Source organism: Anomaloglossus baeobatrachus, chromosome 2, assembly GCF_048569485.1.
Source record: "Anomaloglossus baeobatrachus isolate aAnoBae1 chromosome 2, aAnoBae1.hap1, whole genome shotgun sequence".
NCBI lineage: Eukaryota > Metazoa > Chordata > Amphibia > Anura > Aromobatidae > Anomaloglossus > Anomaloglossus baeobatrachus.
Window position 1 is genome coordinate 713,807,150 of NC_134354.1, and position 18,055 is coordinate 713,825,204.

Here is an 18,055-nt window from a genome sequence, read left to right on the forward strand (position 1 = left end):
GCGATATTTACCTTGGTTACGAGTGTCCGCAGCTCTCAGGTGGGAGAGAGAGGGAGGGGGAAAGACAGAGATAGAGAGAGAGAGGGTGAGGGAGGGAGTAGAGAGATAGACAGATCACGCGAGACTGGTTCTGGGCATGCTCAGTACTTTCTGGGCATGCTCAGTACAAAAGCAGGATCCTGTCTATCAGCACGCCAGCGTTCACCTGCGTTTGCGTGCGTTATAGTCAGGATCCAGCAATTTGCAGTATTTGGACGGAGCTCAAAAACGCTACAAGTAGCGTTTTTGAAACATGTTAAAAAACTGCAAGTCACTGGATCCGCACTATAACGCACGCAAACGCAGGTGAACGGATGTTAACGCGAGTCCATTGCAAATGCATTGAAATGAAAACGCATTTGCACTGGATCCGCTTGTCCGCTAAAATAACGTTAAGGACGGATGTTAAAAAGACGTAGTGTGAAACAAGCCTTAGTAATCCCACAGTTGGGATCTTTAAGGCCCAGTCACACACAACGACTTACCAGCGATCCCGAAAACGACGCAACCTGATAGGGATCGCAGGTAAGTCGCTGGTGAGATGTCACACAGTCAGATCCTACCAGCGATGCAGGAACAATACAGGTCGCAGTAGCGACCTGTATAACGATCTCAGCAGTCACTGTGACCCTGTCACACAGTGTCAAACACAGTGATGTGTCCTGCCCAGCAGGACATCGCCTTTGAAGAAAATGGCCTGGACCATTCTGCAACGACTAGAGACCTCACAGCAGGGGCCTGATCGCTGGTAGGTGTCACACATAACAATATCGCTAACGGGATCGCTACTGCGTCACAGAAACAGTGACTCAGCTGCGATCTCGCTAGCGATCTCATGTGTGACGGTACCTTAACCACATCTGACTAGCTGGATACTCCTCAGCCTTTATCCTTAGTGTACACAGCAAATGTTCATGTAATGTGAAGCCTCACTGTTGGGATGAACCTCTTGAGATGGAAAGGAAAATCAGCAGCAAATTGAACATTTTTGATGCAGATTTCATCCCTTGCATTAGAAAGGGTAGAAATCTGCAGTGTAAATCCACAGCATTAATCTATACTCCAGGTCCATTTATACTGCAGATTTTTTTCTGCAGGAGCCTAGTGAAATGTTACTGTAATTCCCCCACATGCAAATCTCCATTGCACCCCCACAAACCTCTGCAACATATCTGAAACATGGGAACATTCATTATCTTGGTTTCCTTACATTATATAGTATTGATGACCTTTCTTTATGGCAGGTGATAAGATGTGACATCCCCACCAATCCGTGGCTACTGGCTCCAGCAGTGAATGACTCTAGCCGAGCAGCGCAGGTCTATACACGAGCGGCCACGGCCAAGTCCTGCAGGATATGACCCGAATGGCACTTACCAGTGGGATCTACACAGTGTACACAGCTTGACCGATGAGATTCATTTAATATTTGCCAGAAATAATAAGAGCTGATTCTGAGGATGATTATCTATACCTGGACAACCCCTTTAAGTGTCAGATAACCCCCATACATGTAAAACATAGCCCCTAAAGAAGGGAATTTTGTTTACTTACCGTAAATTCCTTTTCTTCTAGCTCTAATTGGGAGACCCAGACAATTGGGTGTATAGGCTATGCCTCCGGAGGCTGCACAAAGTATTACACTTAAAAGTGTTAAGCCCCTCCCCTTCTGCCTATACACCCCCCGTGCTCTCACGGGATCCTCAGTTTTGGTGCAAAAGCAAGAAGGAGGAAAAAATTATAAACTGGTTTAAAGTAGATTCAATCCGAAGGAATATCGGAGAACTGAAACCATTCAACATGAACAACATGTGTACACAAAAAACAGGGGCGGGTGCTGGGTCTCCCAATTAGAGCTAGAAGAAAAGGAATTTACGGTAAGTAAACAAAATTCCCTTCTTCTTTGTCGCTCTATTGGGAGACCCAGACAATTGGGATGTCCAAAAGCAATCCCTGGGTGGGTAAAATAATACCTCGTAATAGAGCCGAAAAAACGGCCCCTTCCTACAGGTGGGCAACCGCCGCCTGAAGGACACGTCTGCCTATGCTGGCATCCGCCGAAGCATAGGTATGCACCTGATAGTGTTTCGTGAAAGTGTGCAGGCTCGACCAGGTAGCCGCCTGACACACCTGCTGAGCCGTAGCCTGGTGCCTCAAAGCCCAGGACGCGTCCACGGCTCTGGTAGAATGGGCCTTCAGCCCTGAGAGAACCGGAAGCCCAGCCGAACGGTAGGCTTCGAAAATTGGCTCCTTGATCCACCGAGTCAAGGTTGATTTGGAAGTCTGTGACCCTTTACGCTGGCCAGCGACAAGGACAAAGAGTGCATCCGAGCGGCGCAGGGGCGCCGTACGAGAAATGTAGAGTCTGAGTGCTCTCACCAGATCTAACAAGTGCAAATCCTTTTCACATTGGTGAACTGGATGAGGACAAAAAGAAGGTAAGGAGATATCCTGATTGAGATGAAAGGGGGATACCACCTTAGGGAGAAATTCCGGAACCGGACGCAGAACCACCTTGTCCTGGTGAAAACCAGGAAAGGGGCCTTGCATGACAATGCTGCTAGCTCAGACACTCTCCGAAGTGAAGTGACTGCTACTAGGAAAACCACTTTCTGCGAAAGGCGTGAGAGAGAAATATCTCTCATTGGCTCGAATGGTGGCTTCTGAAGAACATCAGCACCCTGTTCAGATCCGAAGGTTGTAACGGCCGCTTGTAAAAAGGAACGATGTGACAAACCCCCTGCAGGAACGTGCGTACCTGTGGAAGTCTGGCTAGGCGCTTCTGGAAAAAACACAGAGAGCGCTGAGACTTGTCCCTTAAGGGAGCCGAGCGACGAACCCTTTTCCAGTCCAAATTGAAGGAAGGACAGGGAGGGGGGCAAGGCAAATGGCCAGGGAGAAAAAACCCTGAGCAGAGCACCATGACAGGAAGATTTTCCGCGTCCTGTGGTAGACCTTGGCGGACGTTTGTTTACTAGCCTGTCTCATAGTGGCAATGGCTTCTTGAGATAATCCTGAAGACGCTAGAATCCAGGACTCAATGGCCACACAGCCAGGTTGAGGGCCCCAGAATTCAGATGGAAAAAACGGCCCTTGAGACAGCAATTCTGGTCGGTCTGGCAGTGCCCCCGGTTGGCCGACCGTGAGATGCCACAGATCCGGGACCACGACCTCCTCGGCCAGTCTGGAGCGACGAGGATGACGCGGCGGCAGCCGCGGCAGTCTGCCGTGATCTTGCGTAACACTCTGGGCAACAGTGTCAACGGTGGGAGCACGTAAGTAAGCTGAAACTGCGACCAGTGTTGAACTAAGGCGTCTGTCGCCATAGCTCTGGGATCTTGAGACTGTGCCATGAACGTCGGTACCTTGTTGTGGTGCCGGAACGCAATTAGGTCGACGTCCGGCATGCCCTAGCGGCAACATATCTCGTGAAACCCGTCCTGGTGAAGGGACCCTTGCTCTGCGTCCATGCCCTGGCGACTGAGAAAGTCTGCTCCCAAGTGTTCCACGCCTGGGATGTGAACTGCGGATATGGTGGAGGCTGTGGCTTCCATCCACAGCAGAAGCCGCCGGACTGTAAGCCACCGCTGTGGAGTTGTCCGACTGAATTCGGATCTTCTTGCCTTCCAGCCACTGCTGGAACGCTTTTAGGACGAGATACACTGCTCTGATCTCCAGAACATTGATCAGAAGCGAGGACTCAATGGTGAGTCCACGTACCTTGAGCCCTGTGGTGGAGAAAAACTGCTCCCCACTGAAAACTACTCACGTCCGTCGTGACCACTGCCCAGGATGGGAGAAGGAAGGAATTTCCCCTCGGCAATGAAGTGGTATGCCTGAGAGAGGGAGACGTTCCTGTTGAGGAATGTCGGTTTCCTGTCTCCTTGCGTAGGAGTCCCTTTGGAGAGGACGCTGATGAACACTGCGTGAAAGGGACTGCCCCCATTGCTGCCACCATCTTCCCGAGGAAGTGCGTGGGGCGCCTCAAGGGGAGTGACTGACCTAGAGATTGCACCCCCGTCTGTAGTGAACGGTGTTTGTTCAGCGGAAGCTTCACTATCGCTGAGAGGGTATGACAACTCCATGTCAAAGATATGTCAGCGATTGGGCCGGTGTCAGATTTGACTTTGGAAAAATTGATGATCCACCCGAAAGTCTGGAAAGTATCCAGAGTAGCGGTGAGGCTGTGCTGGCATGCCTCTTGAGAGGGAGCCTTGACCAGCAGATCGTCTAAGTAAGGGATCACCGAGTGACCCTGAGAGTGGAGGATCGCAAGTACTGCAGCCATGACCTTGGTGAAAACCTGTGGGGCTGTCGCCAGGCCGAACGGCAGTGCCACGAACTGCAGGTGTTCATCTCCGATGGCGAAGCGCAGGAAGCGCTGATGCTCTGGAGCAATAAGTACGTGGAGATAAGCCTCCTTGATATCGATCGATGCAAGGAAATTTCCTTGGGACATTGAGGCGATGACGGAGCGGAGGGATTCCATCCTGAACCGCTTGGCTGTTACATGTTTGTGGAGCAGTTTTAGGTCCAGGACAGGACGGAAAGATCCGTCCTTCTTTGGGACCACAAACAGGTTGGAGTAAAAACCGTGACCCTGTTGCTGAAGAGGAACCGGGATCACCACTCCTTCTGTCTTCAGAGTGCCCAGCGCCTGCAGAAGATCATCGGCTCGCTCGGGAGGCGGGGATGTTCTGAAAAATCAAGTCGGAGGACGAGAGTTGACTCTATCCTGTGACCGTGAGACAGAATGTCTCTCACCCAACGGTCCTTAACCTGTGGCAGCGAAATGTCTGAAAAGCGGGAGAGCCTGCCTCCGACCGAGGATGCGGTGTGAGGGCCGTAGGACATGAGGAAGCCACCTTGGTGGCGGCACCTCCGGCGGTCTTTTAAGGGCGTGCCTTAGACCGCCATGGATCGGAGTTCCTCTGACCCTTCTGAGGACGTTTGGGCGAGGAGAATTGGGACCTGCCCGCGCCCGGAAAGGACCGAAACCTCGACTGTCCCCTTCTCTGTTGGGGTAATCTTGGTTTGGTCTGGGGTAAGGATGTTTCCTTTCCCAGGATTGGTTGATGATTTCATCCAGCCTCTCACCAAACAAACGGTCGCCAGAAAATGGCAAACCGGTTAAGCACTTTTTTGGAAGCTGAATCTGCCTTCCATTCCCGAAGCCACAAGGCCCTGCGTATTGCCACCGAATTGTCGGCTGCAACCGCCGTACGGCTCGCAGAATCCAGGACAGCATTAATAGCGTAGGACGCAATGCCGAAGTTTGAGAGGTTACAGACGCCACTTGCGGCGCAGACGTACGTGTAAGTGCGTCAATTTGCGCCTGACCCGCTGCAATAGCTTGGAGCGCCCATACGGCTGCGAATGCTGGAGCAAAAAGGCGCGCCGATGACTTCATAGATGGATTTCAACCAGAGCTCCATCTGTCTGTCAGTGGCATCCCTGAGCGAATCCCCATCTTCAACTGCCACTATGGATCTAGCCGCCAGTCTAGAGATTGGAGAATCCACCTTGGGACACTGAGTCCAGCCCTGACCACGTCAGGGGGGAAGGGATAAGTGTATCCTTAAAGCGCTTGGAAGAAACGCTTATCCGGACAAACTCGGTGCGTCTGGACTGCCTCTGAGACGTCAGAGTGATCCAGAAACCTACACGCTGTACTCTTGGGGGACCTTGAGAAGGTGACCCTTCTGCTGGATGAGCCTGAGAGAGAAACATCCAGCATCATTTTTATGGACGCAATAAGAGCATTCACTATGGCGTCCGCCTCAGGGATATCAAGGTAGAGAGCGGCATCAGGATCAGAGTCCTGATCAGCTACCTCCTCTTCTGATACAGAGAGTCATTTCTCTGAGACCCTGAACAATGTGATGAGGTCGAGGGGGTGTCTAAGCGAGCTCGCCTAGGCGGTCTGGGACTGCGGTCCGTGTCAGAGACTTCACCCTGGGACCTATGAGACACCCCGGGGGAACATTGTTGTTCCAACTGAGGGGAATAGAGGGCAGTGATTGTACAGTGCCCATGGTCTGAGATACCAGTCTGGACTGCAAGCTAGTCTCAGAAAGTCTGTCAGTAAAAACTGCAAACTCCGTCCCTGTCACCTGGATCTGTTTGGTTGTTGTCCCTGGGACCCCTTGAGCAGAGGCCAGAACAAATGCCACAGGGGTCCACCATGAGGGTCAATGGAACCTGCCGGTTTGCACATGCGGCGCTGGCAGCGTAGTAAGCCTGTGTTTTGTTGCCCTTTGGGCCACACCACAGGGTATATGACCAGAAAATTGACTGTGCACCATACAGTGTAAAGTATAGCAAAGATATAAACTCTAAACACACTACTACACCAGTGAAATCAGCACCTCAGGTGCTGCTTACCGCCCGCTGAAGCGGTTGTGTGGTCCCCCAGAGTTTGTCTCCCCTCTGCAGCGTCCTAGGAGCTGACAGTAATGGCTGCCGGCGTCCTGAGGAGATGAGGGAGTCGTGGGCGTGACCGAGAAAGTGCGGGAGTTGGAGTCACAGTGTGCACAGTGAGGGGGGTGGAGTATGCAAAGCATGCTCCAGCCCTCAAGTGCTGCTCGTCCTGTGCAGCGTCCCGCCCTTCCCCTGACTGGCAGGGCTGAGGGCGGGAAGAACGGAGACTAGGCCCAAAAAGCCGGGGACTCTAGTTATAAGCGCGGCCGCCGTAAAAGCGCGGCCAGCGCAGAGCCCCCGGCGCACTACAAGTCCCAGCCGCGCCTCAGTAAAAACAATGGCGGCGGCGGTCAGCGCGGCCGTCCCCATACACAAATACACTCAGCACCGCTGCAGTGTATAATGGCACCAAAGGCGGTCAGCGCCGCAGTCCCCGGTGCACTAGCACACCCAGCAATGCTGGAGTGCTGCTGTGCGCGGTCCCCACGGGGACACAGAGTACCTCAAAGATGCAGGGCCCTGTCCCTGATCGATACCCGGCTCCTATCCAGCAGGCTCCTCAGGAGTTGTGGATGGAGCACGGCCTCAGTGCCTGGAGACCGATCCTGGATCCCACTTCACCCAGAGCCCTAAGGGGGATGGGGAAGGAAAACAGCATGTGGGCTCCAGCCTCCGTACCCGCAATGGGTACCTCAACCTTAACAAACACCGCCGACAAAAGTGGGGTGAGAAGGGAGCATGCTGGGGGCCCTATATGGGCCCACTTTTCTTCCATCCGACATAGTCAGCAGCTGCTGCTGACTAATCTGTGGAGCTATGTGTGCAGGTCTGCCTCCTTCGCACAAAGCAAAAAAACTGAGGATCCCGTGAGAGCACGGGGGGTGTATAGGCAGAAGGGGAGGGGCTTAACACTTTTAAGTGTAATACTTTGTGCAGCCTCCGGAGGCATAGCCTATACACCCAATTGTCTGGGTCTCCCAATAGAGCGACAAAGAAAATTGTCCACTAGTATAATCATTGGTTGTGTGTAGTCCATACCCTCCTTGGATAGAGGACATATAAGTGTTGGGGTGTACATGGCTGCACCTTTCACAACAGAGTTATTTAAAAAAAAAATTGTAAAATGATAAAATTAATAAAAAAAAAAAAATTGGTCGAGGAGCTGGAAACATGGTAAAATAATAAAGTAATGTATCTGCACCCATTCAATCCTCCACACTTGCCTAGTCCCCGCCTGTCCTGATGTCCACCATTTGCGTGATCCCAGCTCTGGTGTCACCTGCTGTACATCAGAACATCTCCCCTGAGATCAGTGATTGTCGGCAGAGGTCACGTGAATGATGTGTTTGATATTACAACTCCTTTCCTATTTACCTTCCAAACGCCCAGATCACACGATGAAGCCTCACTTCACCCTTGTAATCAGAGTATACAGTATGCTGGGTGTGGTGGCGTCGTGAAAGGCTTCTTTGGTATTTTTACATCTAGATTACTAGTCTTTAGCACTAATTAGCACCAAAACATTAAAGCTACCAAACTTGATATCCCAATAAATACAACATCCCTTATCAAAAAATACACGCACTCCAACGCGCGTTTCACAAGCGTTTCCTCAGGGAGTTATCAAAGCTGATGAAATCACCAGGAAGCAGTTTTGAAATGCACGTTGGAGTGCGTGGCGGGGAGCAGTGTCATACTCAGTACACCATGGCATCAGGTTTGTTTGTGTGATGGTATAATGGGGCAGTTTCCACTGATGATGCTATATACAAATTGTTAATTATAAATGGCTTAATGGTTTTTGGGTGCATCATCTGTGAAGTGCCTTTATATTTATATATACTGAATTTGATATTGACTATTACTAGTATGAAAGGTGAAAAATTCCCCATTTATAATTGATTGTAATTCTTTGGTTACAGAGTATGATCTGCTTTTCATGCCTACAGTTTTTTAAATATTTTATTCTTTGTCTCTTGTGGTTTATGTTTTTTATCTGTTATCTATAAAGACTCTTTTTTTGATCAGGTATTTATTGGGATATCAAGTTTGGTAGATTATTGAGGTATATCCTAATAGCTTTTTGAATAAGTGAATCTTGGTATTTTCTAATTTTTGGCTTAATAAATACATAAAAGCGCCCGGTGAAATCAATGGATTCTTAAGGCCCATTTACACACAACAATATCGCTAATGATATGTCGTCGGGGTCACGGAATTCGTGACGCACATCCGGCGTCAATAGCGACGTCGTTGCGTGTAACAGCTCCGAGCGAGTGTTAATCAAAAATACTCACCTAATCGTTGATTGTCGACACGTGGTTCATTTTCAAAATCTCGTTGGTCGTTGTGGACGCAGGTTGTTCGTCGTTCCTGAGGCAGCACACATCGCTACGTGTTACACCCCAGGAATGACGAACAACAGCGTACCTGCGTACTCCAGCAACGAGGTGGGCGTGTCGTTAATGCGGCTGCACTCCGCCCCTCCACTTCTATTGGTCAGCTGCTGTGTGACGTCGCTGTGACAGTGAACGAACCTCCCCCTTAACGAAGAGGTTGTTCGCCGCCCACAGCGACGTCGCTAGGAAGGTAAGTATGTGTGACGGGTGTTAGCGATATTGTGCGCCACGGGCAGCGATTTGCCCGTGATGCACAAACGACGGGGAAGAGTACGCTCGCTAGCGATATCGTAGCGTGTAAATGGGCCTTTAATGACTGGTTGGACCCATGAGATGAGCGTACTGTCATGGTGTCATGGCTTCCATAGCACCAGTGTGGACAGACTCTGTCTTACTCTGGCTGGACAATCAGATGTATGGAAACTCTGCAGATTTGGTCGCATAAGATACTTACTCATCAAATACGGCAAACGATGTGGACACTGGCTGTTTCAGGACGTTCAGGGGACTTTTAGATGATAACGTGACTTGCGCTAGGCCTGTTTCTTCACTTATTTTAACAGATGGCAATCGCACTGTATAGAGAGAGACGGACAGCAGTCAGCAACAGGGAAAAGTGTTTATTATGTCTAAATGTGACTACTTTACACATGGTTAAGGTGTGAAGAATGCCCTCAACAGGCCGGAAAGTTTCACATAAAATGTTTTACACAAATCAACGATCCTCTGGAATAATCTGCTCCCTGTGTCTCATGAGAAGTGAAATAATGAGTTGCACAGAAAACCTCTTGTAAAACTTTCAGCCGGATAGGTGATAAAATGCTTTTAAAAAGTGAGTAGAACAAATCTTGTGCCATTTACCAAGCTATGCAGATCTCTTACATAACATGTCCGGGCAGGCAGCTCTGACTGCATCCAGAACAGGGGCAAAGGTGTGGATTTTCTGTTTTCCTCTAGTAAATCAGCAGATCTGAGAAGATATCTGTGAGCGCCCTCTGGTGGCGGTAAAAATGTATCATTCAAATGAGGAAAAGAGCATATGCCATGCAGAAGCAGGGAGCGGTAAGGCTGCTTTCACACATCCGGTTTTTGCTGAGCGGCACAATCCGGCTCAAAAACCTATGCAATGGATGCGGCGAAAAAAACGTATCAGTTGCATAAGTTTTTCCATGCGGCCCGTCCGTTTCTTGACGGGTGCGGCTTGATACTTAGCATGCGCAGTTCAAAAAAACGCATCCGGATGTGATTTTTGCCGCAGGACGCCATAGGCTTGCATTGTAAATCGCGCCACATCGCGCCGGATCCAGCGCAATGCGGTTTTTTCGCCGCACAAAAAAAGTGCCAGGCAATGTTCCATCCAGCCGCCGCATGAGCTAAATATGCTGCATCCGGCAAAAAACGGACGCAACGCAAGGCCATGCGGCACAATACGGCGCTAATGCAAGTCTAAGCGGGAAAAAACACAACCGGCGGCAAAAAAAAAAACGGATTTTTGTGTACTCACCGTCAAATCGTTTTCTCTTAGCCATCATTGGGGGACACAGGACCATGGGTGTTATGCTGCCTATCCATAGGAGGACACTAAGTAGATGCAAAAGCATAGCTCCTCCTCTGCAGTATACACCCCCTGGCAGGGCCAGGCAAGCTCAGTTTTAGTACACAAGCAGTAGGAGAAAAGGCCAGTAAAAATTTACCTCAACAGAGGAACATGAGAAAAAAAAGAGTCATAACCAAATAAGGTACTGAGAGAACCAAGGCCCAACAGGGCAACAGGGTGGGTGTGTCCCCCAATGATGGCTAAGAGAAAACGATTTTACGGTGAGTACACAAAAATCCGTTTTTCTCTGACGCCTCATTGGGGGACACAGGACCATGGGACGTCCTAAAGCAGTCCATGGGTGGGAAAACTAAAAACAAGACAACGCAACCCAAGGACTAGGAACCAGTCCCAGTCAACCTGGAGCACCTACTGAGAGAAGGTGCTCTACTGCCGTTTGCAGAATTGTCCTACCCGGATTTGCCTCAGCTGAAACCTGGGTATGGACTCTGTAATGCTTTGAAAACGTATGTAGGCTAGACCAGGTCGCAGCATTACACACCTGTTCCACTGAAGCCTGATGCCGAATGGCCCACGAAGCGCCAACTGCTCGCGTGGAATGAGCCCGTAGCCCACTAGGAATGGGCTTGAGTTGCAAGCGGTAGACTTCCTGGATCGCAGAGCGAATCCAGCGAGCCAGAGTCGCCTTTGAAGTTGCCTGTCCCTTCTTAGGCCCCTCAGGAATGACGAACAAAGAGTCCGTTTTCCTAAAGGGAGCTGTCCTGGATATGTAATATCTGAGAGCTCTGACGAGGTCTAACAAATGCAGAGACCTTTCCACCCTATGAACTGGGTGTGGACAAAAGGAAGGCAGAACAATGTCCTCGTTCAAATGAAACGGGGTAGGAACCTTTGGAAGAAAAACCGGAATGGGGCGCAGAACCACCTTGTCCTGGTGAAAAATCAGAAAATGCTTGCGGCAAGAGAGTGCTGCTAGCTCCGAAACCCGTCTGATGGACGTAATTGCCACCAGGAATGTTACCTTCCAGGACAGAAAAGCAAGGGAGGATTCCTTGAGAGGTTCAAAGGGGGACCTCTGGAGAACGTCCAGAACGAGATTGAGGTCCCATGGTTCCAGCGGCCGTTTGTACGGGGGAACTAGATGGGAAACGCCCTGGAGGAAGGTCTTGACCTGCGTTTTTTTGAGCCAGGCGGCATTGGTAGAAGATTGAGAGTGCGGAGACCTGCCCTTTAAGGGAACTGAGAGCCAACCTGCAGAAAATCGAGAATTCTGGCCAGAGGCAGAGGCTGTACGTTAGTTTCCCTGCACCATGAAAGGAAGATTTTTCACGTACGGTGGTAAATGCGGGATGAAGCAGGCTTTCGGGCGCTGATCATGGTGGAGATAATCGGGGGAGAATCCTGCTCTTGTTAATACCCAGGTCTCAATAGCCATGCCGTTAGCTTCAGGGCTCTGGAGTTCTGATGGGAAATGGACCCTTGTGTCAGCAAGTCTGGGATGTCTGGAAGGCGCCACTGTACGTCTACGAGCATTTGTACTAATTCGGCGTACCAGGCGCGCCTGGGCCAGTCCAGTGCTATCAGTATCACAGGGACTCCCTCTGCCTTGATTTTCTTGATTACCCGCGGCAGCAGAGGTAGGGGTGGAAATATGTAAGGCAGGCAGTAGTGGAGCCAGGAGCAGACTAGAGCATCTGCGCCGATGGACTGCGGATCGCGTGACCTGGCTATGAACGCGGGTACCTTTGCGTTCAACCTTGAGGCCATTAGATCCTAGTCTGGTGTACCCCAGCGAGTGCAGATGGTTAGGAACACTTCTGGGTGGAGAGACCACTCTCCGGCAGCCAGGCCTTGGCGACTTAGAAGTCTGCTGCCCAGTTCTCTACTCCCGGTATGTGTACCGCTGATATCACTGACCCTGTCGATTCGGCCCAGCTGAGGATCCTGTGGGCCTCGAGATAAGCTGCCTTGCTGCAGGTGTACCCCTTGGAGATTGATGTAGGCTACAGCTGTCGAATCTGATGACCCGCTAGCAGAGGGCAGAATGCCCTGAGCGCGAGGAAGATCGCGCAGATTTCCAGGATGTTTATGGGTAGGGAAGACTCCTGGGGCGTCCAACGTCCTTGAGCAGTGTGGTGCTGGTACACTGCTCCCCAGCCTAGGAGGCTGGCGTCCGTGGTCAGGACCAGCCAGTTCGCTGGGAGAAAAGATCTCCCCTTCGATAGGGATGAGGACCGAAGCCACCAGCGGAGTGCGTACCTGACTGAAGGCGTCAGGTGAAGATGTCTGTCCGGGGAGAAGGGGCTCTTGTCCCAGGCCGCTAGAAGGGCTAGCTGCAGTGGGCGGAGGTGCAGTTGAGCAAAGGGTACTGCTTCCATAGCCGCCACCATCCTGCCAAGCACCTTCATGCTGAATCGATTGGAGCGAGACGGAGGACGTAGAAGGCAGCGTACCGCTCGTTGAAGAGCGATCGCGTTGTCCAGGGGGAGATAGATCAAGCCCTGCGTAGTCCGCGGCTAGTGGCGGGGGCAGAGCGGGATGTCGACCAACCAAATGAGTTCCGAAAGGAGTGGAACGAGGACTGTGGACGTCTGGTGAAGGTCGTCCTTGATTTCAGCTGGGGGAAGGAGGTACTCTTTCCTCCCGTGGCGTCAGAAATGAGCTTGTCCAGACGTTCGTCAAACAATCGGTCTGGAAAAAAGGGAAGGCCCGTGAGAGACTTCTTGGAGGCAGAGTCCGCTCGCCATTGTCAGAGCCAGAGAGCTCTACGGATGGCTATGGTATTTGAGGAGGCAAACGCTGCACAGGTAGCAGCGTCCATGGAGGCCTGCATGAGGTACTCCGCCGCAGCGGCAATTTTGAGCGGTTACCTCTGTGAAGGTATGAGTGAACTGGGATTCCTCAAGCGAAGTGTTAAGGGATTCTGCCCAGACCGAGATCGCCTTTGCGACCCAAACAAAGGCAAAGGAGGGCGAGAGGGAGGAACCCGCAGCCTCAAAATCAGAGCGGGCGAGGTGCTCCACCTGTCTGTCTGTCGGGTCCTTGATGGCGGAACCATCGGGTAAAGACAGGAGCGTCTTTGTGGCAAGGCGGGAGACCGGGGGGGGGGTCAACCGAGGGCGGATCGGCCCAGCCCTTAGGGGCAGGTCAGGCAAAAGGGTACCGGGACTCCATGAGTTTTCGGTTACCGAAGCACCTGCCAGGTTTCTCCCTTTGCTTTGTAAGGATATCCTGAAACTCTGGGTTATCAGCGAAAACCTTTTGGGGTTTCCTTGCCCTCTTAAAGGAGACCACATGGTCAGTGGTAGTGGATGGGGGATCTTCCACATGCAGTGTTTGGTTGACTGCTGCTATAAGGGAGTCTATTGCAGTTTGATCATCTGGGGAGGATGAAACCAAGAAATCCTCCTGATTCTTGCTACATTCAAGAAATCCTCCTGGTACAAACAGCATTCTCCCTCCTCCAGCTCTTCAGAAGCTGTGGAGCGTGTGGGAGAGCCTGCCCCGTGTGCTCCCGAGGGAGAGTCATGGGGGCCATGAGAGAGTGCTGGAGACACCCGGCCGTGTGCTCTTTTCCTGATCCCTGCAACCGGTGAAGCATGTGCCCGGATTACCTCAGAAGGATCCTCCATAGGGGTATCCTCAGGCTGCGTTCCGTCCAGGGACCCAGAAGGGTGTGGAGGACGACATTGTATAGCCAGAACCAGGTTCTGTGACAGTTTTTCCATGGAGTGGGACTGAAACTGTGCCCATTCCGGTGGGCTGGCAGCCCTAGGCTCTGGGCTGATGGTTGCGGCGGGGGGGGGGTCTTGGGGGGCTATAGGGGCACAGGAACCACAGAGAGAAGAGGTGTTTTTACGTGGTAGCTCAGCGTGGCAGGCAGTGCAGGCTGAATAGTACTATGTGAGCCTTAGCGCTCTTAGTGCCCTTAGAATTCTGCATGTTCCTAATAGGAGTATGCCAGGAGGGGGAGCAATGGTCAGCAGAGCTACAAGTGAAGCAAGTACCTCACCAGAATCAGCCGATGGCCCTGCGTCGGAGTAAGCTCTGATTTAAGCTGTTACCTCTGTGTGGAGATCTTCGCACGCTTTCTGGGGGGGTAGCTTATCGCGGCCGCGAGGGGGCGGGGCTTCGCGCTAAAAGAGCGCGAAGAATAAGTCAGTGTGCCCCCCTGCAGTCGGTAGCAAAAAAACGGCGGGAAGGGATCTTCTGTGACATCTCCCTCCAGTCAGCACACAGCTTGTCAACGAAGGATAATCTCTGCCGGCTTTCTGCAATCAGAGCACGCAGCTGGAGCAAATAAACAGAGCAAATAAACCGTGTGAATAAACCGTGTGAGTTCCTGAGCTCCCCCAATGGTCCTGTGTCCCCCAATGAGGCGTCAGAGAAAAAAAGTTGCGTTTTTTCTGCAAAGCGCCGTATTGTGCCGCTCAGCAAAAAAAGATGTGTGAAAGCAGCCTTAGTGGTGGAGGTGCACTGGATATTGGGCGGTATATTGGGGAGCACTGAGGGGTTGTATGAGGAATTTATGGCATATCCACAGGCTGTGTGACACATGTCTGGTTCCCGCACTTGAGACCACTGTACATTAGGATAAAGCAGGTCTCCTGACTCCATTTGGTTGATTAGGTGAAGTGCTGATCCAGAGGAGGCGTGTATCCTACAAGATTTAGCCATTTTCTATACAGTATAATGCCTGGTGGAAACTACACTATCACAAGACAAAATCACCAGCGCAAGCTCAGTACAGTCATGGCCAAAAGTTTTGAGAATGCTACAAATATTAATTTTTACAAAGTCTACTGCTTAAGTTTTTCTAATGGCAATTTGCATATACTCCAGAATGTCATAAAGAGTGATCAGCTTAACAGCAATTACTTGCAAAGTCAATATTGGCTAAGAAAATGAACTTTAACCTCCAAAACACATTTCAACATCATTGCATTGATGCCTTAAAGGAGCAGCTAACATTGTTTTAGTGATTGTTCCATTAACACAGGTGTGGGTGTTGATGAGGACAGGGCTGGCGATCAATCAGTCATGATTAAGTAAGAATGACACCACTAGACACTTTAAAAGGAGGCTGGTGCTTGGTATCATTGTTTCTCTTCAGTTAACCATGGTTATCTCTAAAGAAACACGTGCAGCCATCATTGCTCTGCAAAAAAATGGCCTAACAGGGAAGAGTATCGCAGCTACAAAGATTGCACCTCAGTCAACAATCTATCACATCATCAAGAACTTCAAGGAGAGAGCTTCCATTGTTGCCAAAAAGGCTCCAGGGCGCCCAAGAAGGACCAGCAAACGCCAGGACCGTATCTTAAAACTGTTTCAGCTGCGGGATCGGACTACCAGCAGTGCCAAGCTAGCTCAGCAATGGCAGCAGGCTGGTGTGAGTGCTTCTGCATGCACTGTGAGGCGGAGACTGCTTGAGCAAGGCCTGGTTTCAAGGAGTGCAGCAAAGAAGTCACTTCTCTCCAGAAAAAACATCAGGGACCGACTGATATTATGCAAAAGGTACAGGGAGTGGACTGCTGAGGACTGGGGTAAAGTCATTTTCTCAGATGAATCCCCTTTTCGATTGTTTGGGACATCTGGAAAACAGCTTATTAGGAGAAGAAGAGGTGAGCGCTACCACCAGTCTTGTCTCATGCCAACTGTTAAGAATCCTGAAACGATTCATGTGTGGGGTTGCTTCTCAGCCAAGGGAATCGGCACACTCACAGTCTTGCCTAAAAACACAGCCATGAATAAAGAATGGTACCAAAATGTCCAAGAGCAACTTCTCCCAACTGTCCAAGAGCAGTTTGGCGCCCAACAATGCCTTTTCCAGCATGCTGGAGCACCTTGCCATAAAGCAAAGGTGATCACTAAATGGCTCATGGAACAAAACAGAGATTTTGGGTCCATGGCCTGGAAACTCCAGAAATCTTAATCCCATTGAGAACTTGTGGGCAATCATCAAGAGACGGGTGGACAAACAAAAACCAACAAATTCTGGCAAAATGCAAGCATTGCTTATGCAAGAATGGACAGCTATCAGTCAGGATTTGGCCCAGAAGTTGATTGAGAGCATGCCAGGGAGAATTGCAGAGGTCCTGAAGAAGGGTCAACACTGCAAATATTGACTTGCTGCATTAACTCATTCTAACTGTCAATATAACCTTTTGGTACTCATAATATGATTGCAATTATATTTCTGTATGTGATGTAAACATCAGACAAACACAATTAAAAACCAGAGGGCAACAGATCATGTGAAAAAAGGGAATTTTGTTTACTTACCGTAAATTCCTTTTCTTCTAGCTCCTATTGGGAGACCCAGACAATTGGGTGTATAGCTTCTGCCTCTGGAGGCCACACAAAGTATTACACTTTTAAAAAAGTGTAACCCCTCCCCTCTGCCTATACACCCTCCCGTGGACCACGGGCTCCTCAGTTTTGGTGCAAAAGCAGGAAAGAGAGAACTTATAAATTGGTCTAGGGTAAATTCAATCCGAAGGATGTTCGGAGAACTGAAGACCATGAACCAAAAGAACAAATCAACATGAACAACATGTGTACACACAAGAACAACCAGCCCGAAGGGCACAGGGGTGGGTGCTGGGTCTCCCAATATGAGCTAGAAGAAAAGGAATTTACGGTAAGTAAACAAAATTCCCTTTATCTTTGTCGCTCCATTGGGAGACCCAGACAATTGGGACGTCCAAGAGCAGTCCCTGGGTGGGTAAAACAGTACCTCATTAAAAAGAGCCGAAACCGGCCCCCTCTTACAGGTGGGCAACCGCCGCCTGGAGGACTCGCCTATTTAGACTGGCGTCTGCCAAAGCATATGTATGCACTTGATAGTGCTTCGTGAAAGTGTGCAGACTAGACCACGTAGCTGCCTGACACACCTGCTGAGCAGTCGCCCGGTGCCGCAATGCCCAGGACGCACCTACGGCTCTGGTAGAATGGGCTTTCAACCCTGAAGGGAGCGGAAGCCCAGAAGTACGGTAGGTCTCTAGAATCGGTTCCTTGATCCACCGAGCCAAGGTTGACTTGGAGGCCTGAGAGCCCTTACGCTGGCCAGCGACAAGGACAAAGAGCGCATCTGAACGGAGCAGGGGCGCCGTGCGAGACACGTAGAACCGGAGTGCTCTCACAAGATCCAAAGAGTGCAAATCCTTTTCACACTGGTGAATTGTATTAGGGCAAAAGGAAGGCAAGGAGATATCCTGATTTAGATGAAAAGGGGATACCACCTTAGGGAGAAATTCCGGGACCGGACGCAGAACCACCTTATCCTGGTGGAAAACCAGGAAGGGAGCTTTGCATGACAGCGCTGCAAGCTCAGACACTCTCCGAAGTGATGTGACTGCCACCAGGAAGGCCACCTTCTGAGAAAGACGGGAGAGAGAGACATCCCGCAGCGGCTCAAAAGGCGGCTTTTGAAGAGCCGTCAGAACCCTGTTAAGATCCCAAGGTTCCAGCGGACGTTTGTAAGGTGGGACCATGTGGCAAACCCCCTGCAGGAAAGTGCGAACCTGCGGAAGCCTAGCTAGACGCTTTTGAAAAAATACGGAGAGCGCCGATACTTGGCCCTTGAGAGAGCCGAGGGACAAACCCTTGTCCATTCCAGATTGTAGGAATGAAAGGA

General features: G+C 50.6%; 1 protein-coding gene across 1 annotated transcript in view; it reads right to left on the minus strand.

Annotated features, from left to right (window-relative positions):
* Positions 1-18,055, minus strand: part of EXOSC8 (exosome component 8) — a 72,008-nt gene that overhangs the window by 13,772 nt on the left and 40,181 nt on the right. Inside the window, exon 9 of the mRNA XM_075337319.1 lies at positions 9,313-9,433. Within this exon, the coding sequence (XP_075193434.1) occupies positions 9,313-9,433 (121 nt within the window). The remainder of the gene's footprint in view (positions 1-9,312; positions 9,434-18,055) is intronic.